Below are 21,969 nucleotides of genomic sequence, written 5' to 3'. Positions count from 1 at the left end.
TATACATTGAATGCGATTTCACCTCTCAACTTTGCATGCTTAATCTGGTCTAAGGCATTGTAGATTTGGTATTTCAGGAACTTATGATGGTATTTATAGTGTGTCAATAGAACATTGATTTCACATGTCCTCTAATGTTTCAGTTCCAACACTGCCATTTGTACATATTTTGTATGTTTTACAACAGTTTTTTTTTCCTTCCATTGTAAGCTACAACATTGAAAGATTTGTCTTTGTGATTGTGAATTATTAGCAAGTTAATTGATTGATATCAATTGTCCAGAGCCTTAATGTGTAACTGTGTAGTAAATGGAATCAAGTCCAAAGTAATTTGGAACTGGGCATGGCCAATGATTGAAATATTAATTTTTGGCGAGATGATTGGATTTCTCGTGCTGGTCCTCTAAAGAGATATAGTCTGACTGCAATTAATCTCAACACAGGTTTGTAATCGGTCCAGGATTTCGGGGATCAGCAAGGTGCTTGGAATCTGCAGATCCTTCGCGATTTCCTCTCGCTGAATATTATAAACTCGAACCTCACCTTACCTGCTTCTGTCAAGACACTAATGTGGAACATGTGAGAAGAGGTTTTGCTTTAGATTCCAACTGCCTTATGTGCAGCGGAATGATCTCTCAAAATGTCAAAAAAGTCAAAGTATTGGCCAATAATTGAATACTACATTTTTGTTTGAAGCAAAACTATTTCATTTTCAAGTGTTAATACTAGTTTTTTGTCATAGGAAAATAAGTGTTTCTCTAAAAAAAAAGCGTTGACAAAGTCTTTATAGTCTGAAAAGACTTCTCAAATACATAAAAAATCTTAGAGTAACACTAACTACTGAGTTGTGACAATGATATCTAACAATATATTTATAATGGTTTTTTTATTTAAGGAATAGTTATAATGGTTGGTGTTTCTTCTGTTTAACGATAAGCGATAAAGTAAAATATTTAGGTGAGAATGATTTCTAGGGAAACACTTTTCATGAATTCCACTTAAAATAATTAAGTAAAATTCTCACCTAAATATTTTACTCTATCGCTAAGAGCACTACTATAGTGCACGGCCTATTTTGTAACACGATGTTGCACGAGATGTACCTGGCAGCCCTTCTATAAATCAATTTTTAATTAAAATCAATTTTTAAAACTGAAATAGCGTATAATGGAATACACAGGTCGTGTGTATTTGACCTAGTGTCGTGCCATTATGCATTATGCTAAAATAAATGATGGTTATTTTTGACACCCATTTTGTAAAAATAAAAAATCGAGGTTTCATGTTGGAGAGATTATAAAATGTGTGTGGCAAATGCATGTAGAAATTACTTTTTTTTGAAAGGATGTAGAAATTACTTAAGCACTCAAAATAAATAATAGCTTAAGTGGATGTGGACACTCTAATTTCTTTTAACTTGTTTAAATAGATAGAATAACTGGTAATAATTATTGAAAAGAAGTGTGTTATTTATTGAGTAAATCCTCATTTAGATCCCTGAAAGTGTACATTGTTATCAGACACATCACTGAATCAATGAAATGAATTAAAAACTTCTTCAATGTTGATTCCGTTAGTTAAATAAGTCCAAAACGTTAACTTAGTGTTAACTCTGGTGATGTATCCTAATTTTTTGCCACATCGAATGCTTAGTGGGATGTCCACATTGTCTAAGGACCAAAATGAATAGAATAAGTTCATCAATTTTTGGGTAAAGTTGAACCAACTTCAATCTTCATCTTCTTGATGCTGCCTCTATCAAACCTCCATCAAGCATCATACTCACCAAAACAACCACAAAATTCCAAATGTCAGATCTAAACACTCAAAATCAAATATTTTTATATTCCTTTCCTTTTCAAAAATTGGAAAATATGCATTAATTCAAATTAGGGAAAAATGCAATCATCCAGACCCATTAAAACAAAAACCTTCTCAAATTAAAATTCTCTCTCAACACTATTCTAACAAATCATGTGAATTAAACCATTATTTTCATTTTCAAATAGCTACACTCATCTCTCTTGCTCACCTTCCACTCACTCGCTAAGCCTAACATCATCTTTGTTCATCATTCTCCACTTCTCCATCTTATTTTCACCACACTTCCATCAAAATGAAGAAAAGAGATAAATAGTAAATAAAATAGACCCTATCAATCAATGTGCAACATCAACCTCAATCACAAGTTGACTCCACACAAGTTTTGTTTATTAGAGAAAGAAAAGAAGGAAGAGAGACAAAATAAGAATGAAAAAGGTTGTTTATTTTGGAAATTAATGGTTGCAGGGAGGGTAACCGAGCCAGTGTTATTTTTATGGGTTACATTAATCTCTTTGATTAAAAATTGTATATTAGATCTATGGTTTTTGGTGCTCATAACAATGTGGAGGAGATGGTGTTGGAATGAAAAGAGAAGAAGAATAATTTGCATGCATACATTTGTAGATTTTTTGAGATTGTTTTTGTCTCAATTTTGTTTCTGAGTTTGGTTATTTTTCTTTACTTTCTTTTTCTCTTCTTTCTGGATTTGTTGTTCTTCTCAAATTTGTTATACAGAGTTGGTACCATTGTTGAAGAAGTTCATCTCAACGCAAATTTGGTACAGCAACCCATGAACAAGAAAGGATGAAGTTTCTGGGTACAGAGTTGAAAGAATGAATCTACTAGTTTTTAGTTTTTTTAAATTTTTTTTTAAAATAATTAATACTTGTATTCATTTTAGTCCCTAGCCAATCTGAAAGTCACAAGCGACAAGTGTAATAGACATATCAGCTCCGTCAACACTCTGTTAACGTTTTGGACTTATTTGACTAACGAAACCAACATTGAAGGAGTTTTTGGTTTGTTTTATTGATCCTGGGATGTGCTTGATAGCGAGGTACATTTTCAGGGACCCAAATGAGGGTTTACTCGTTATTTATTTGAATAATAAATTTGTGTGATTTTTTTTAAAAATCATAAATTTACAAAGAAAAATAGAGAGAAAACATAACATGAATACGAAAGAGAAAATTGTTACAAAATAATTGTACATATCATTTACTCCTCTGTTTTAATATAAATGTCGTTTAAGATTTTTACACACATATTAGAAAATGCAATGTATATAGTATTAATTGAAGGATACACATATTACACGGTTGTAATACGGATGAAGTATCTATTAAAAATTTACAACGCTGTGTTAACAATTTTAGGTACCGTTTGCCCCGATTTTTTTTCAGCTTTTCTACATTTTTAAGGAGAAGTTAGGCCAAACACAATATCAATAAAGTACCTTCGAAAAAAAGAATTTTTTTAGAATGCATAAAATTGAATGGAATGAGCTTTAACCAAAAGTTGTTGAATGCTACTTCAAAAAACTACTTCTCGTAATTTATTTCACAAGCACTTCTCTTCACTCACACAGGCAACCTTATCTTTTACTTTTTAATATTATATTTCAATTTGTTTTTTTCTTCCATTTAATTTTTTTTTGAACCGGTCCATATAATTTTTTTTTAAATGAGGATCAATTTAATTTTATTATCTTTTTTTTTTAAGGAATTTTATTATCTTTTTTATCACTTATATATTTAATTTTAATATCGTTTAATTATCACAACCTCACAAATATTGTTATTCATGCTGTCATTAAATGACACCAAATATTTTTATTCCCTTTCTTCAATCTCACAAATACACACACATTAGCGTTTAGAGTAATATTTTATGTCTGTATGTCTGCTTTTTTTTATTACGCTAATGCGTATAATTTTTTCAGTGTTGCGTAATGCGTACAATTATTATTTTTATAAAATTTTGATTTTAATTAAAAGTACTAGTATAAATGCCTAAAAAAATTATACTTATATATATTTACACATTTATATTGTAACAAACTATGCATATCTTTTTCTTATTAAAAAAACTAAACCTATCTTTTTCAATTACACCAACAATGTAACAAATATAATATCATATAATATAAATTCTTATATTTTTAAATGACATCAAAAATATGATATTCTTATAACAAAATTTGTTATACAGTATAATTGGAAAAGAAAAAACAAACTATTCTCTATCTTAGTTCAATTGATATAGACAATGTATAAATATATGCAAGGTCGCGAGTTCGAACACTGGACACCACAAAAAAAAAAAAAAATTCAAAATTTTGTACAATATTTTGACAAACAACTTTTAATTTAAAAATAACTTTAGAACTAAAAAAAATAAAGAAATCAAACAGCTTTAATTTTTTCTTTAAAGTGCTTTATTTTAACTTTATTTTAAAGTAATTTTTAGACCAAAAAAAATTCTGACCAAACGATACCTTGATATTTGTTTACCGCTTGATCTCGAATTTGTGGACTTAATTTTATCAGAGATCACTATTCTATAAAAAAAAACTTTATAAGCTACACCAACAAACTATAAGCTAACTGATTTGTTAACAAAAACGCATGTAGCGCTGCATTTTCTCAGCTAAAACCTTTTCTCTCTCAAAATAAAAAATCTAAAGGATAAACAAACCCTAGAAAACGTGAAGAAGTTAACTATTGAGATCCATCGTCTATGTTCTTTAGTCTCATCGCTCTAGATTCATTCATTCCACTCTTACTTCAATCACAACTCTAAGGTATTTCTTATCTCTACCATTTTTTTTTTCTCTGTTCGAAATTTAGCTGAAGAAATTCCTCAATTACTTCTATTGCACAAAATAATCCCGTTTTCTGTTCAATGAGCTTTGATCTCATCGCAAAAGAGCTAGCTCAAAGGATGAGCGTAGTCAAACATATTTATACATTCAACGGTTCGGAAACCTGTGCAATGTGAGACGAATAACAACCTATAAACAACTTCAAAACTAACTTCAACACCCACCCTCACGCCTAACGTGGGCCCGGGTCTAATTTCCACATTGCAATCTTTAACCGGCTCTCATATCATGTTAAATAGGCTTGGAAAATGTTGAAGTTGGTTTTAAAGTTGTTTGTAGTTTGTTATTTATTCCACATTGCTCATATGGTTCCATGTTGAGTGTATAAATATGGTTGAGTACCCTCATTTTTTAGCTAGCTTCTGGGATAAGATTCAAGCTCATTCAGAGCCGGGTTAAAGATTGCACCCAGGCCCACACTAAGCGTGAGAGTGGGTGTTGAAGTTGGTTTTAAAAATGTTCGTCGTTTGTTATTTGTCCTACATTGCTTAGGTTTCAGGACTGTTGAGCTAACTTTTGGCATGAAATCCAAGCACATTTAACGGTTTCAACCTTTTTCTACTAGGTATATCCAAATGTCTAATTCAGAGGATGAGATCATGATTCCGCCGCCGCCGACGAAGAAAGTTAAGCTCAGCAGCGAGTGTGAAAATGAAGATAGACTCAGTGACTTGCCCGAAAGTGTTATCCTTCACATTCTCTCCTTTCTGAACACCAAAGACGCTGTTCAAACTTGTGTTTTATCCCCAATATATAAGGATCTTTGGAAACGTCTTCCTGCTCTTACATTGCATAATAGAGACTTTCGTACTTTCAAGATATTCACCACATTCGTGTCTAAGATTTTATCTCTTCGTGATTCCTCTATCTCACTTCAGTCTCTTGATTTTCAGCGTCATAATGGCCGCTTTGAGCCTCAACTTAAAAAGATTGTGAATTACGCTATTTCACACAATGTCCAGCAGTTACAACTTTGTGTCACTTGTGACATTGCGCAAATTCCTCATAGCTTATTTTCATTTCAGCCTTTAACACATCTTGAGCTTTCTATTGTGCAACGTGATAAACATAGTGAAACAGAGTTCCCAAACTCATTCAGTTTGCCTGCATTAACACATCTAAAGCTGTCTGCTGCGCAATGGGATAGAAATCGTAAAAGACAGTTCCTAAACTCTCTTAGTTTGCCTGCATTAACACATCTAATGCTTTCTGGTTATTCAAATCATGAAAATCTGTTTCCGGATTCTCTTGATTTACCGGCATTAACTAGCTTGCAACTAGAGCACTTTACGTTTTGTGTCAGTGGTAACAATTGCGCTGAACCATTTTCTACCTTTAGTAGGTTGAGTAGTTTGCTCATTTCTGATTGTACCGTGAAAGGTAAAGAAAACCTCCGCATATCAAGTGTGACGCTTGTCAATTTTACCACATACAATTTCTCAGAAGACTATTACAAGATTGAGCTATGTACTCCAAGTCTTTGTACGTTTACTTTTAATGGTATTCCTTATCAGAGAATCATTGGGAGCAATATTTCTTCTCTTAAACATGTAGATATTCATGCAGAAGTAAATTCAGATACTGAGGCACCTCCTCTTTTTCTATACAGCTGGCTGTTAGAGTTTGCTGATATAAAGTCATTGACACTCACTGCAACTGCTCTTCAGGTACACTTTAACTTATATACTATGAAGCACTGACACCGAAACAGGTGATAATTTAAGAAAATGAATTTAATACATGTGTCCGTATTGGTGTTTGACACCGGACACACCTTCAATCAAAGGTGTCAGTCTTGCAGCGCTTATATATATATATATATAAAAATCATATTTCGAGGCTATTTTTACTTCCTTCTTAAGATACATTTTTATTTTCTTCTAAAACTTAATTTTTTTTTTTTGACTTGCATTACTAATCCTCGTGCATCCCTTGTTTCTTAGGTTCTCTACTTATTTCCTGATCTGTTAAAGCATAAACACCATTCCTTGGGTAAGTTGAAGTCACTGAAAGTGGAAATTGATGAAATTTTGTATGGAGTTCGCTTGACACTATGCGAGTTCAAGTTAAAGACAGTGAAGTCAAAGAAAGAAGCTGCCAGGATAAAAAAAGCATATGCATCAGGATCGGAACCGTCTCCAACAGTACCTGATGGGATAGTGGACTTCTTGCGTCAAAATTCGCCCTCGGCAGAAGTTGACTTCGTAGATTGCACAAGAAAACCTGTTAGACCAAGACATTTATAATTGGTTTGTTTTATTTTTTATTTTTTTTCCTGTTGTTTTATGTTTCTGTTTTCGAGATCTCTTTGGTTATAACTAATTATTAAAGCATAAATTACAAGTCTCTTGGCTAAATAAAGAAATTGTTCATATATAATAACATGATCGTGTGTAGTTTCTACTTAAGTGAATGCTCTATAGTAAGGATTATATTGCTTGCTGATACTCTGAAAGTGTGTCTCTTTGCGTCACTTAATTAGTCACTTGTACTTGTAGTACCTATTTGAATTAACTTTAGGTTATAGGAGGTTCACATTCTGAGGTAATTCTTAGCTGCTAACATGTAATAAAAACCTTTGGGGATCCTGAGTCCCATAGAAGACCATTTTGATTTATCTAGTTTACAGGAACTTCTCAACTGAGATAAGTAATAGTTTTTCCATAATTCCGACTAACAAAAAAAAGACCAGTACATTTATTGATATTCATGGACGGACTAATGAAGGGAACTTATGAAATATTTAAGGCACATATATTCATTTTAATTTTTTGGTGAAGTTATATAAAAATTTCAATCATTAGTACGATTATCTCATTTTGTTTTTCTTTTTTACTAATTGCTTGTTGAAATAATTATACAAACTAACTTATAATATTCTACGATATATTGTTGATCATACGATTTTTTGCGTATATTGTTATCTATACAACTCTGTTACTCACAAATTGCGCCACTTTACTGGTGCTTAGTCTGAGTTCAAGTTGCCTGCTCCCACTTGAATTTTACTTATGAGACTTGTGTTAAAATGTAGCTTCTGGTACATTTGTGAGAGTCGTGTACATGTAGGTAACATAATTCTCTACAAGATTCATTTGACTTCTTGCTTCTTACAGGCCCTATTTGATCTACAGGAACCTGGTTGTTATAGTCCTTCAGAGTTCAGATGCAATGCAAGTATGGACACACATATTTGGTAAATTTTATTAGAAGATATCAAGTGATCCATTATGTTGGGGGTCATAGAGAATGGTCCCTTTGTCGGATATTATTCATGTCGCTCTTGAAGCAATGCTACAAAGCAGCTGGGAAAGCTGTGTAACGAATGGTAGTTCAGGCCTAACAATATTTAGAGTGCCGAATTTTGTTTATGTATCATATGCATGTGTTATTTGATGATCTACCTTGAGTTTTTGGGTTGTTCAGTGAGATCGAAGTCTCGCTGCATGAATTGTATTGATAAAACCTTGGTGATTGATAGTATTGTAAAGGATGGATGCTAATTTGAATATTTGTTTTGCGGGCTATTTTGAAGAACAGTTTTGTAGTTCTATGGTGTGCTAGTTTCACTTTTGATGATATTCTTGGCTTTTGATAACTGGTGAGAACATTTTGATTAGTCATAGTCTCATAGATATAGACTTGTATCAAACTCCAGTACGTTTTGACCCTCAAAAAACAAGAATTGTATTTGTTCACGCTAATATTGGTAAAACATTTTTATATATACATCCGATCAAACATTTTTGTGATGCCACTTTTATATGTTAGTTTATAAAATATATATTTGACATGATTTGATTGAATAGTCATGTAAAATAGTTTTACACCGTTAGTGTAGAAATTAATTTCCTAAAAGCATCATGTACATGTACTAAAATTTGTATCGAATAACACAACAAGTATGAGATCACAAAACTAGATAATTTGTATTTATCTTTGACATTTCCATTGCCCTAAACTGAATTGTGTTCTTAGTCATCAGGGAGCAAATATGTATTCAAGTATGAAGGACAACTACTTTAATCTCTAATTTTTATTCTTGTATTGTATTATAATGTATTGCATTGCTTTGGTCTTGATCTGTATTCATTTAGTGTGACTTCACCACTGAACTATGCATGCTTAATCTGGAGAATTGCTCTTCTCCCATCTGGTTTTGCTCATCCCTGCTGAGAGATACATCTGCGTGAGTTAACTCACGCTGACAATACACCTGTGTGGGTTAACTCACGCTCGGCTATTTTGACGGGAATGAGCAAAATTAGATGGGAGAAGAGCCATTTCCTCTTATTCCAATACTACCATTTGAACGTACTTTGTATGGTTTACCGATATGAGCACTAAAACCACTGACCACTTTCATCACGAATGATACCCCATATAACCAGCTTGACTTGGGTTACCTTTAGACGCACCAGCACCATCCACATTCACCTTGAACCAACCAGTGTCTGGTTTCGCAATCCTGTTGAGATCACCATTAATTTGATTCTTTTTAAAAGACTCCCTAATTTGATTAGTTTTCTCTATTATGCACATATGATGTAACCACTGCTCTTGATAATTGGTTTCACGGATTCTATCATTCCTCTAAATCCAAAGCCAGTAACAAGCCACAAAGAAAATATTGATCCAACTATCTCTAAAGTTAATGCAGGGAGACTTTGACCTCAATGAACAACCCAAATACTCAAGGAAGATCATCAAATAACACATACATACATAAACGAAATTCATCACTTCAAGTATTCAACCAGCATCAATATTGAATACTAAACACTGTTAGGCCTGAACTGCCACTCATTATACAACTTTCCCAAATGTCTTGTACCATTGCTTCTATAGCTACGTGAATAATATCCGACAAAGGGACCATTGTCCATAACCCCCAACATAATGGATCACTTAAAATCTTCTAATAAAAGTTTCCAAGTATGTATGGCCATACTTGGAAACCGGTTGGATGTGAAGAAGATACTAACTGAAATGGAAGAGAAGAAAATTGTGCTCAACGAAGTTGGTCAAAACTATCTTGTCTATGGTTTCTTGCAATGTAAGGATTTGTCCAGTTCTTTGCATCATCTTACTACCATGATTTCAAAAGGAATCAAACCAAGTGACCGAAGCTTAAGGAAGGTAATAAGCAGCCTGTGTGATGTCGGCAAACTACAAAAAGCTGTGGAATTGAGTCGAGAAATGGGATATAGAGGATGGAAACATGATTCTCTCATCCAAACAAGAATCATGGAAAGCCTTCTTTCCCTTGGTTTTGTGGAAAATGCGGAATGTTTTTTGGATAGGATGAAAGAAGAATCTCTAACTCCCGATAATATTGATTACAATTACTTGATTAAGCGTTTTTGTGAGTTTGGAAGATTAAAGAAGGCAGTTCATCTTATGAACATAATGCTAAAGAAATCCAACATTCCGATTTCAACGAGCTATGATTTTCTCATTCATGGATTCTGTGCACAAAATGAGTTGGACACAGCTTCAAATTTTTCTTATGAAATGCTAAACTGGACTTTCAAACTAAGAATCGACACAGTCGAAATGCTTGTGTTTAGCTTCTGCGAACGTGGGAGGACAGAACAAGCAGAACAATTCCTAGTGGACATGATCCACGGAGGTGAAACACCGACGAGAAAATGTATTGCACTGTAATTAAAAGTTATCACATGGAAAAGAATCTTAAGAAGGCGTCAGATCTCGTGCAAGCCATGCAGGAAAAAGGCTACCAGCCTGACTTTGATATACATTGGAGTTGCCATTGTTTTTGTTGGTTGATTTTTATATTTGTACTACACCGTCGTTCCTATTTTGATTCAAAGGCTAGGATGGAGTTGCATTTCATGTTACATTTTTCTTCACTGTCCCTTTCCTGCACAAATGGTATCGACTCTTGAATCTCGCACTTCCAGTGTCTGCATTTGATTTGCAAGTGAAAGACAGAATGGTTACCCATTTGATCATCATAAATGTAAATAAAAGTAGTTTGCTCTTTGCAAAACTATATAGATATTAATTTCTCTTGATGTTTAATTCAAGGGAAATTTTGAAGAGGGAGAGGGGAGTGGTTTTTCATGAAAATCCCTTATTTTTGTTCACTCTTACACTGTAAGTTTCGGTTCAATAGTTTATATGAATATGTCATATTAGTTACACTTATTTTTTATTTTTGTTTACCTTACAAAATGATATATAATAGTAAATTACTTTCTTTCTTTTTCCAATGCTTGAACACCAAACAGTGAGAGGATTATCTTTGATAATATCTAATGTGAAGAACAACTACTTTAATCTCTTTAATTTGTATTCTTGTATTATACTGTATTGTATTGTTTTGTGTTGCTTTGATGTTGATTTGTATACATTGAATGTGATTTCACCACTCAACTTTGCATGCTTAATCTGGTCTAAGGCATTATGGATTTGGTATTTCAGGAACTTATGATGGTATTTATAGTGTCAAAAGAACACTCATTTCACATGTCCTCAAATGTTTGAAACAAAACTATTTCATTTTCAAGTGTTAATACTAGTTTGCTAAAAAAAAAAAGTATTAATACTAGTTTTTTGTCATAAGAAAAAAGTGTTTCTCATAAAAAAAGTGTTAAGAAAGTCTTTATTGTCTGAGAAGACTTCTCAGATACATGAAAAATCTTAGAGTAACACTAACTACTGAGTTGTGACAATGATCTCTAACAATATGTTTATAATGTTTTTTTTAAGGAATATTTATAATGGTTGGTATTTCTTCTATTTAGCAATAAGCGGAATAACATCTCTTGTAGAGTAAAATATTAGGTGAGAATGATGATCCAGAAAACACTTTTCACGAATTCCACTTAATTATTTGTGTTTAAATAAAGAATGAAGAGTTATTTTTGACACCTGTTTTGTTAAAAAAAAAACGAGCTTTCATGTTGCATAGATTAGATGTTTATTAAATAACAATTCTAAATAAATTATAAAATGTTTGTGTGACAAATACATTTACTAAAGCACTCAAAATAAATAATAGCTAAGTGATGTGGAATTGGGAGGAATGTTTGGGATCATCTTATGGGGTGGCTCCAAAGGTAATTTAATTACACTGTCAAATCTCTTTTTATCATTGGCAGTGTTGGAGTGACCTAACTTTCAATGAGAGGGTTTGTAAAGGTTATCGTCTTCTTTGACATGCAACAATTTGGATGTTATGGAAAGTTAGAAACGTATAATCTTCAAAAATGTGGTGAGTGAATCGGATTGTATTGTGGAAGAAATGAAGATTTTATCTAGGAGGTGGAGCTTAACGAGGTGGAACATCCCTTCTCGTATGTTTTATGAATGATGTTGGGACCTGAAAGATTGTCTTTTATGGGTAAGAACTTAGGGGGTAGGCTTCTGTTTTGTGGATTGTTGGATTGAGGCGTCCGTGTTCCGCATATTTACGATACCTTGTGTATTGTTGTTGCTTTGCTTACTCTGTGCATCTTGTGCGGGTGTTGCTTAATAAAATTTGTTGTTTAAAAAAAAAAGTTAAGCGATGTGGACAATCTAATTTCTTTCAACTTGTTTAGATAGATAGACTAAATGGTAATAATTATTGAGAAGAGGGTGTATTGTTTAAATAATCATTTGCGTGACAATTTTTGAAATACACGATAAATTTACAAAGAAAAGTAGAATAAAAACATAATACTAATATGAGAGAGAATGATTATACAAATATCATTTATCTATTAACTCAACGGGATAAAAAAAACAAACCAAATAGCCGGCCCTAGTTTTTTAGTGAGAGAAACTCCAACTTCTCTCTAAACTTCCTTTCCTCTTTTCTTTCCTCTACATCTTCTTTCCTCTTTTCTTTCAATTTAAATAAGTGATTTTCAAATATATCGAGTTTTTTCTTTTGTGTTTTTTGTGATTTCGTCGTCTAATTGCGGTGTTGTGTTCTTAGTCGTCTTGTGTGGCATTTGATTTCGCGTCTTGTCGCGATGTTTGTTTAGTTCCTATTGAAAGATCGACATCGGTCAATTACAAGTTACATCAATGATTTGGGAGTCAACGTTACAGATCTGGAAGCATAAGAATTTCAGTAACTTAGATTTTATCATATTATCTGGAAGCATAAGAATTTCAGTTACTTAGATTTTATCATATTATTTGTAGGCATTTTGCAGTTGTATGCTATTAACTTGGATGATGTGAGTTTGTTCGTAGATTCATCTTTACGTCTTTAGCGATGTCTGTATTTGATGTAATGTAGTTTATCAATTTGAATAAATGAACATCTTTTTTTTTTTTTTGTAAAAAAAAAAAATCATTTATCTATCAAAAATTTAGTGACACTATATTAAAGTTTTTGATATCTTTTACGGCTTGATATCGGATTTGTGGATTTAATTTTCTCCGCTAAAACCTTTTCTCTCCTTTCTACTCAAAATAAAAAATAGGCTCTGTTTGGATTGATGGAAGAGAGTGGAACGGAACGGTATTTAAATGAGCGGAATGGAATGGAATGGAACGGAACGGAACGGAATGGAATATGGATTCCATTCCATTGTTTGGATATTTTACAATTTAATAGAACAAGGTTCCCACTCCATTGTTTAGATAATGGATGGAATAAAATAAGTTACAATATTTTTTTCCATTTTTACCCTTATAAAATAAGTTCCATATTATGATTATTTATTCATATATGTATCAAACAATGGCTAATATCACTGACTGAATGTAACGAGAAAAATCATAGACTAAGAAACATCATAGACTAATAAAGAAAACATCATAGACAAGAAACATTATCCTGTCAAAATGCAATAGTTGATAATTAACATGTACTTGCATGAGTAATGTTAGAACTCAAACAGAACAAAATAACAGTGCTTGTCTTTTTTTTTTTCCCACCAAAACAAGCTTTTCTTGCTTCTACAAAAATGGCTTTTTAAACCTCTCAAAAAGCTAACAAACAAAAGAGTTTCTTTTCAACCAACATTAGCTGTTAATAACAAAATAAGTAAAGCATGGGTTCACTGCAGATCATAATACTATTCTTCAAGGATAGTTCGGCACAATGTAAGGTAACATTTCCTTACGCTTATCAACTGGAATTCCATTAAAAGCTTTCAATGCTTCTGGATGTTGAACAAGGTGCATGTAGACACAAGGCAAGGAAGCTTCTTCAACACCAATCTCGACCAAGTTAGCCCAAACATCTTCAGCACTAGAACTCTTATTCTGTTTGACCAACTCTACAGTGTTCAGTTCAAACATCTCAGCCATTTTCTTAAAAGTCTTAGCAATTTCGCTCATGCTTGTCTCATCTTCATCCACCTTTCTTGCACGTTTCTTATTCCTAGATGATGGTACATCTTGAGGCTTCCTAATAGAAGGTCTTTTAGGAGAACCATTGGGATCAAATTCTTCATCAACTTCAAATCCCTCCAAAGTAACTTCATTGGTTTCAACCAAATGGTCTATATCCTCAATGGTTGGACCGTAATTTTTTTTAGCACTAGCAGCTTTTTTTGCTCACATTTCAAATCCTGTATCTTCATCATCTCCTGTTGCTCGATCTTTCCCAAAAAGAGTTGCTAGTTTATCTTAAAACATAATAGGCTTATTTTTCCACTCAGCAGCTACGGGTTTTGTCTACAATTTCGTAAATTAAACAAAGTGTTACATAAAAAAAAACTTATCATGTACACTTGATAAAAAAAAATACTTCAGTTGAAGTAAATAATACCTTAATTAGACTTTCCCAGACTTCATCTTCAGCAATCCACATATTTGTCTCTGCATTCCATGCAAACCCACTCAGACCATTCTTGAAAACATCATAACAAGGATTGAACTTTGCTTTGATATTTTTCATGTGATCTTTAATCTTGTCTTTAGTAATTGGCTTGTCTGGAAAGTGAGTTTTCAGCTCTTGAAAAATACTATCCATTGCAAATGATGTCAGACTGTTACCATTTTTATTTCCCAGAGTATGTTGATGCAAATATGCATCAATCAATACCTCATCCATAGCTAAAGTCCAATTACAAGTATCAGGACCTTTGCATTTCCTTGGCCTCTTTGAACTTTCTTCCATATCTAATATTAAAAAAAACAAACGACATATATAATAATTCAAGCACAAATTACAAACTCAAGCACAAGTTGAAATATGAAGATTCCAAGCACTAAAAATTAAGATTCAGATTGCAAACAGATTCCACAAGTTCACATTATTATCAACAAAGTGTCAGTTTTCATACTCAAACAAATGGCAACATGTTAAGCTTCAAAACATAAGCCCAAAACATCAAAACAAACACCAATAAACTAGCCTAAATAGCCTAAGAACACTCCATATTTGAAAGAGAGGCCTTCAAACACTTTTTTAGTAAGTTATCCACATTGAACCAGTAACATCAGCTCTAACTAGCTCTCCTCTAGCTGTATCATCATTGTTTTCTCTTTGAGCTTGATGTCCCTCTTGCAAACCGCTTTCATTTGTGAGCTCGTGACGCACCTCGTCTATTAGATTCTGGTTAGGGTCTTCAGTCATCAAATAATTGTGTAAGATGCAACAAGCAACAATGATTTTATTTTGAGTTTTAATTCTAAATGTGGGTTTAGTTGAAGTTTGCAGAATTGGAAATCTCTTCTTCAACACTCCAAATGCACATTCAATAGACATTCTTAACGATGAATGTCGATTGTTGAACAACTCGCGAGGGTTTCGAGGTGGATTTCTAGAATATTCTTGTAAGTGGTAACGTTCTTCCCTATAAGGTGTGATGAGACATGCCTTTAAAGGAAACCCCGCATCAGCAAGATAATATTTTCCTATAGAAAATAATGAGTCTATTAGTTTGGATAAGCTACATACTTATAAAAAGCTTTTGTATTTTTTCGTTACCTTGCGGGACTTTAAGAGGATACCGACGTGTCAAAGCACTCTTTACTATTCTTGAGTCTGATGCTGTTCCTTCCCATCCAACCAAGACATATGTAAATTTCAAGTCAAATGTGCACGCAGCGAGTACATTTTGTGTAGGGTAATCTTTTCTACCACGGTATCTAAGTGCAAGTTCTGTTGGAACTTTGACACGTATATGTGTACAGTCAATTGCTCCGATACAATCCTGGCATTCAATTATCCCATTAAAAGTGTATAACATAACTTATCGAAGTGTAAGACAAACTTATTCTTACCTTGAAATATGGGTAGAACCTATTGTTGTTACGTATCTCTAGAGGCACTTGTGTTCCATCAGGTTGTTTCAAAAATTTGTCTTCCAATTCTATCAAAGCATCTAATACTCTATGAAAATGACGACTAATTGTTTCACCTAAGCGTCTAAAGAAGAAGGACAACACACGATTTCTGACGTTATGTCCGACTGTGTGAAGAAATTTGGCTACTTGTTCCTCGATAGATGCTCTTCGTGTATGTGTAAGCCCACCGTGATCTCGTAATAAGGTGCACAAGTTTACGAAAGCTTTGGGACTCATACGAATTATATCATAACATTGGTCACTACCTATTATATGTTTCATTAGTTTGTTCCTAACTTTCTCTATATGCTCTATGATTCTAGAGGGTATTTGAGATCTAGACTTGTTTTTTAGGCGAAATATTAGAACTATAATGATGGATACTTGAACAATCATCATTTGAAGCAATTTCAAATGTTTTGTTCTCATGTCTTCATTAGTCATCTATAACAAAGCAAAAAAAAAAAAATCACATATAGACAAAATCTCAGTACCACAAATAACAAAGCAAAGAATCATATATAGACAAAAACCCAGTACCACAAATAACTAAGCAAAAAAAATCATATATAGACAAAATCTCACAAGTCTTCACTGTTCTAATGATGGTTACTTTATACAACTAGCATATAGACATAATCTCAGTTCCACGAAAAAAAATCAAATGACATGCATATGCCATATATAAGAAACTAGAATAAACAAATAAAAAGAACACACCCTCTATTTTACATTCATCAACTATCTACATAGAGATACTCCACACTACCAAAAATGACAAAATCATAGGATACCCAAACAGAGCAAGTGTATAAATTTATCACGATCACCTAAAATAAATGAAAATTTTGACGCTAGTTCACAAAATAAATGGCTCACAAAGGATTGATGTTATGATACACATAATAAAAATGAAAAGATCACGTGACAAATAAAATTTGATACACATAACTAAACATGCATAGAAGCATACGGTGAAAAAATAAATGGGGTAGAAATGAGGTACCTTGTGAAGCAAAATCGTAGAAATGAGAAGACAGGAGAAGAAGAAGAGCAGTCAGCAGTATAAAGAAGATGAAAGTGAAATGCAGTTAGTAGAAATAGAGAAAAGAACGTGTTGAAAATTGTGATTGAGTAGAGGAAGAGGCAAATAAAAGGAGGGTAGAATAGTAAAATTTCAAGACACAAATTTCATTTCATTGGATACCTCCCAAATTGGGGGGAATAAGAAATTGAAGGATTGAGTGGTATAGAATGGAATTGGTTTCATTGCATTCCATTCCATCCCATCAATCCAAACAATGGAATTTTATTATATACCATCTCATTCCATTCTATTCCACTACAACCCATCAATCCAAACATAGCCTAAAGGATAAACAAACCCTAGAAAACGTGAAGAAGTTAACTATTGAGATCCATCGCCTCCGTTGTATACTCCCATCGTTCTAGATTCATTCATTCATTCCACTCTTACTTCTACTCAGATTCATAATCTCAATCACAACTCTAAGGTATTTCTTATTTCTACCATTTTTTCTCCGTTCAAATTTAGCTGAAGAAATTCCTCAATTACTTTTATTGCACAAAATAATGCCGTTTTGTTTCTGAATGAGCTTTGATCTCATCCCAAAATAGTTACTTCAAATGATGAGGGTAAAATGATGAGGGCAGTCAATCATATTTATACACTCTACAATCCGGAACCTGAGCAAAGACAAATAACAAACTACAAACAACTTTAAAACTAACTTCAACATCCACCCTCACTCCTAGCGTGCGCCTGGGTCTAATTCCTGCAATGCAATCCTTAACACAGCTTTGATACATGTTAAATAGGTTTGGAAAATGTTGAAGTTGGTTTTAAAGTTGTTTGTAGTTTGTTATTTATCCTACATTGCTCAGGTTCCCATTTGAGTTCATCTTTTGAGCTAACTTTTGGGATAAGATTCAAGCCCATTCAGAGCCAGGTTAAATATTGTAGGCTTAATTGCACTTTTGGACCCCTATCTTTCCAAAAGTTGCGGTTATGGCCCCTAACTAATTTAAATACAAAACAGCCCCCTATGTTTTGATTCTTTGGCAGTTTTGGACCCCCAGTTCATTAGTGAGGTGCCATGTGGCCCCCTAAATAATACATGCGGCACCTCACTAATGGACTGAGGTCCAAAACTGCCAAAGAATCAAAACATAGAGGGCTGTTTTGTATTTAAATTAGTTAGGGGGCCATAACCGCAACTTTTAGAAAGATAGGGGTCCAAAAGTGCAATTAAGCCAATATTGTAATATGGGAATTGGACTCAGGCCCAAGCTAGCCGTGAGGGGTGGGTGTTGAAGTTGGTTTTAAAATTGTTTGTAGTTTGTTATTTGACCTACGTTGCTAGCTTTTGGGATGAGATCGAAGCACATTTAACAGTTTCAACCTTTTATGATTACTAGGTATATATCCAAATGTCTAATTCAGCGGATGAGATAACGATTCCGCCGCAGCTGACGAAGAAAGTTAAGCTCAGCAGCGAGTGTGAAAATGAAGATAGACTCAGTGACTTGCCCGAAAGTGTTATCCTTCACATTCTCTCCTTTCTGAACACCAAACATGCTGTTCAAACTTGTGTTTTATCCCCAATATATAAAGATCTTTGGAAACGTCTTCCTGCTCTTACATTGCATAATAGAGACTTTCGTAATTTCAAGATATTCACCACATTCGTGTCTAAGATTTTATCTCTTCGTGATTCCTCTATCTCACTTCAGTCTCTTGATTTTCAGCGTCATAATGGCCGCTTTGAGCCTCAACTTAAAAAGATTGTGAATTACGCTATTTCACACAATGTCCAGCGGTTACAACTTTGTGTCAATTGTGACATTGCGCAAATTCCTCATAGCCTATTTTCATTTCAGCCTTTAACACATCTTGAGCTTTCTATTGTGCAACGTGATAGACATAGTGAAACAGAGTTCCCAAACTCATTCAGTTTGCCTGCATTAACACATCTACAGCTTTCTGTTGCGCAAAGGGATAGAAATCTTAAAACTCAGTTCCTAAACTCTCTTAGTTTGCCTGCATTAACACATCTAATGCTTTCTGGTTATTCAAATCTGTTTCCGGATTCTCTTGATTTACCGGCGTTAACTAGCTTGCAACTAGGGCACTTTACGTTTTGTGTCAGTGGTAACAATTGCGCTGAACCATTTTCTAACTTTAGTAGGTTGAGTAGTTTGCTCATTTCTGATTGTACCGTGAAAGGTAAACTTTGTATATCAAGTGCGACGCTTGTTAATTTTACGATGTACAATCACTCGGAAGACTTTTACATGATTGAGCTATGCACTCCAAGTCTTTGTGCGTTTACTTTTAATGGTACTCCTTATCAGAGAATCATTGGGAGCAATATTTCTTCTCTTAAACATGTAGATATCCATGCAGAAATACATTCAGATACTGAGGCACCTCCTCTGTTTCTATACAGCTGGCTCCTAGAGTTTGCTGATATAAAATCATTGACAGTCACTGCAACTGCTCTTCAGGTACTTTAACTTATATACTATAAAGCACTGACACCGACATAGATGATAATTTGAGAAAATGAATTAATTGAATTGAATGTAATACTTGTGTCTATGTTGGTGTTTGACACCGGACATGCCTTGAATCAAAGGTGTCATTCTTGCAGAGCTTATATATCATGTTTTGAGGCTATTTTTACTTCTTTGTCTTAAGATACATTTTTATTTTCTTCTAAAACTTAATAAAAAATCCGTTGACTTGCATTACTAATCCTCCTGCATCCCTCGTTACTTAGGTTCTCTGCTTATTTCCTGATCTGTTAAAGCATAAACACCGTTCCTTGGGTAAGTTGAAGTCAATGAAAGTGGAAATTGATGAAATTTTGTATGGACTTCGCTTGACACTATGCGAGTACAAGTTAAAGACAGTGAAGTCAAAGAAAGAAGCTACCAGGATAAAAAAAGCATATGCATCAGGATCGGAACCGTCTCCACCAGTACCTGATGGGATAGTGGACTTCTTGCGTCAAAATTCGCCCACAGCAAAAGTTGACTTCATAGATTGCACAAAAAAATCTGTTAGACCAAAACATTTATAATTGGTTTATTTTTTTTCCCTTTCGTTCCATGTTTAAGTTTACAGAGATCTCTTCGGTTATAACTAATTATTAAAGCACAAATTACAAGTCTCTTGGCTAAATAAAGAAATTGTTCATATATACTAAAATGATTGTGTGTAGTCTCAACTTAAGTGAACACTCTATAGTAGGAATTATATTTCTTGCTGATACACTAAAAGTGTGTCTGTTTACATCGCTTAATTAATCATCTGTGTTACCAATTTGAATTTACTTTTGCTTATAGGAGCTTCACAGCCTAAGATAAGCCTTAGCTTCTAACATGTAATAAAAACCTTTGGGCATCCTGAGTCACATAGAGAACCATTTTTATTTATCTAGCTTACAGGAACTTCTTGACCATATGAATTTTGCATATATTGTTATCTTTTTACTTTTGTAAGAGGTATGTAGGTACATAATTCTCTGTAAGATTCATTCAACTTCTTGATTCTTACATGATCCTATTTGATCTGCAGGAACCTGGTTGTTATAATCCTTCAGAGTTCAGATGCAATGCAAGTATGGACATACATACTAGGCAAAGTTTATTAGAAGATATTAAGTGATCCATTGTGTTGGGGGTTATGGACAATGGTCCCTTTGTCAGATATTATTCATGTAGATCTAGAAGCAATGGTACAAGACAGTTGAGAAAGTTGTGCAACAGTATTTAGTATTCAAAATTGATGTTGGTGACTTGAAGTGCCGAATTTTGTTTATGTATGCACAGATCAGATTAAGCATGCACAATTCCATTGACAACTACTTTAATCTCGAATTTTTATTCTTGTATTGTATTATAATGTATTGCATTACTTTGATGTTGATTTGTATTCATTGAATGTGATTTCACCGCTGAACTATGTATGCTTAATCTGATATGAGGAATTGTGGGCTAGGGAATTTGGCATTTCAGGAACTTACGATGGTATTTATAGTGTGTCAATGGAACACTGATTTCATGTCCTCCAATGTTTCAGTTCCAAATTCCAATACTGCCATTTGAACATACTTTGTATGCTTTACAACTGTTTCTTATTTTTTTCATTTATAAGCTACAGTGTTCAAAGATTTTCCTGTGATTGTTTGTGAATTATACGAGGCATTTTGTTACTGTAAATTTGAATTTCATTATCTTATTTGAGGTCTTTTGTGAAGTTATTGCAAGTTGAATGCGAAATAAGACTGACAAACTCCACTGGAGATTGGTGAAATCTATGCAACCCCAGATTCTTTCTAGACTCCAAGAACCCCAGATTCAAAGACATATGAGAGACCTTCACAGTCCAATCATACTTAAACCAAAAACTTCAATCAAAAACCAATCCTCCTGTGATAAGAGTTCACAATATCAGCATTGTCTGCTTCCAACTTGATATTCCTACAACCTGAGTCCCAAGCTAATTCAAGGCCATAAATGACACCCCAAAGCTCGGCAACAATGGCAGAGGAGTAACCGATATGAGCACTAAAACCAGAAACCCACTAACCACTAACCACTTATCACGAACTGATATGAGCACTAAACCATAAATGACACCCCAAAGCTCGGCAACAATGGCAACAATGGATCACTTAATATCTTCTAATCGAAGTTTCCAAGTATGTATGTCCATACTTGTATTGCATTTGAACTCTGAAGACTATAACAACTGGGTTCCTGTCGATCAAATAAGGTCATGTAAGAAGCAAGAAGTCAAATGAAGCTATAGAGAATTATGTTACCTACACAACTCTTACAAATGTACCAGAAGCTCCATTTTAATTTCATAAGTTAAGTTCAAGTGGGAGCAGGCAACTTGAACTCAAACTAAGCACCAGTTCAGTGGTGCAAGTTGTGAGTAACAGAGTCGTATAGATAATAATATAAGC

At 33.7% G+C, this 21,969-nt stretch overlaps 4 protein-coding genes across 5 annotated transcripts; 2 read left to right on the top strand and 2 right to left on the bottom strand.

Annotated features, from left to right (window-relative positions):
- The first annotated feature begins 4,439 nt into the window (after positions 1–4,439).
- On the top strand, positions 4,440–8,259 carry LOC25488976 (FBD-associated F-box protein At1g60410). 2 transcript variants are annotated; one of them, XM_013604377.3, is made up of 4 exons: positions 4,440–4,627; positions 5,274–6,375; positions 6,652–6,957; positions 7,843–8,259. In XM_013604377.3, the coding sequence occupies exons 2-3, from the start codon at positions 5,284–5,286 to the stop codon at positions 6,952–6,954; spliced, it is 1,395 nt and encodes a 464-aa protein (XP_013459831.1). In that variant the 5' UTR covers positions 4,440–4,627; positions 5,274–5,283; the 3' UTR covers positions 6,955–6,957; positions 7,843–8,259. The 2 variants fall into 2 exon arrangements, with proteins under 2 accessions (XP_013459831.1, XP_024634169.1); XM_024778401.2 differs by having other exon boundaries at positions 7,825–8,259.
- Positions 8,260–13,593: 5,334 nt separating this feature from the next.
- Positions 13,594–14,873, bottom strand: LOC112419977 (uncharacterized). Its single transcript, XM_024778402.2, has 2 exons — positions 14,448–14,873; positions 13,594–14,353 (listed from the first exon to the last, which is right to left on the bottom strand). The coding sequence occupies exons 1-2, from the start codon at positions 14,796–14,798 to the stop codon at positions 14,306–14,308; spliced, it is 399 nt and encodes a 132-aa protein (XP_024634170.2). The 5' UTR covers positions 14,799–14,873; the 3' UTR covers positions 13,594–14,305.
- Positions 14,874–15,089: 216 nt separating this feature from the next.
- LOC112420161 (putative nuclease HARBI1) lies at positions 15,090–16,207 on the bottom strand. The gene is made up of 3 exons (XM_024778828.2): positions 15,908–16,207; positions 15,612–15,837; positions 15,090–15,538 (listed from the first exon to the last, which is right to left on the bottom strand). The coding sequence occupies exons 1-3, from the start codon at positions 16,205–16,207 to the stop codon at positions 15,090–15,092; spliced, it is 975 nt and encodes a 324-aa protein (XP_024634596.2).
- Positions 16,208–17,237: 1,030 nt separating this feature from the next.
- On the top strand, positions 17,238–21,125 carry LOC25488972 (putative F-box/FBD/LRR-repeat protein At1g78760). Its single transcript, XM_013604372.3, has 4 exons — positions 17,238–17,484; positions 18,410–19,498; positions 19,774–20,055; positions 20,574–21,125. Exons 2-4 carry the CDS (start codon positions 18,422–18,424, stop codon positions 20,661–20,663), a joined length of 1,449 nt encoding a protein of 482 aa, XP_013459826.1. The 5' UTR covers positions 17,238–17,484; positions 18,410–18,421; the 3' UTR covers positions 20,664–21,125.
- The last annotated feature ends 844 nt before the right edge of the window (positions 21,126–21,969 follow it).

This window comes from Medicago truncatula, chromosome 3 (assembly GCF_003473485.1).
Source record: "Medicago truncatula cultivar Jemalong A17 chromosome 3, MtrunA17r5.0-ANR, whole genome shotgun sequence".
Classification (NCBI taxonomy): domain Eukaryota; kingdom Viridiplantae; phylum Streptophyta; class Magnoliopsida; order Fabales; family Fabaceae; genus Medicago; species Medicago truncatula.
The sequence above is the reverse complement of the archived record's forward strand: the minus strand, read 5'-3'. Positions and strand labels throughout refer to the sequence as shown.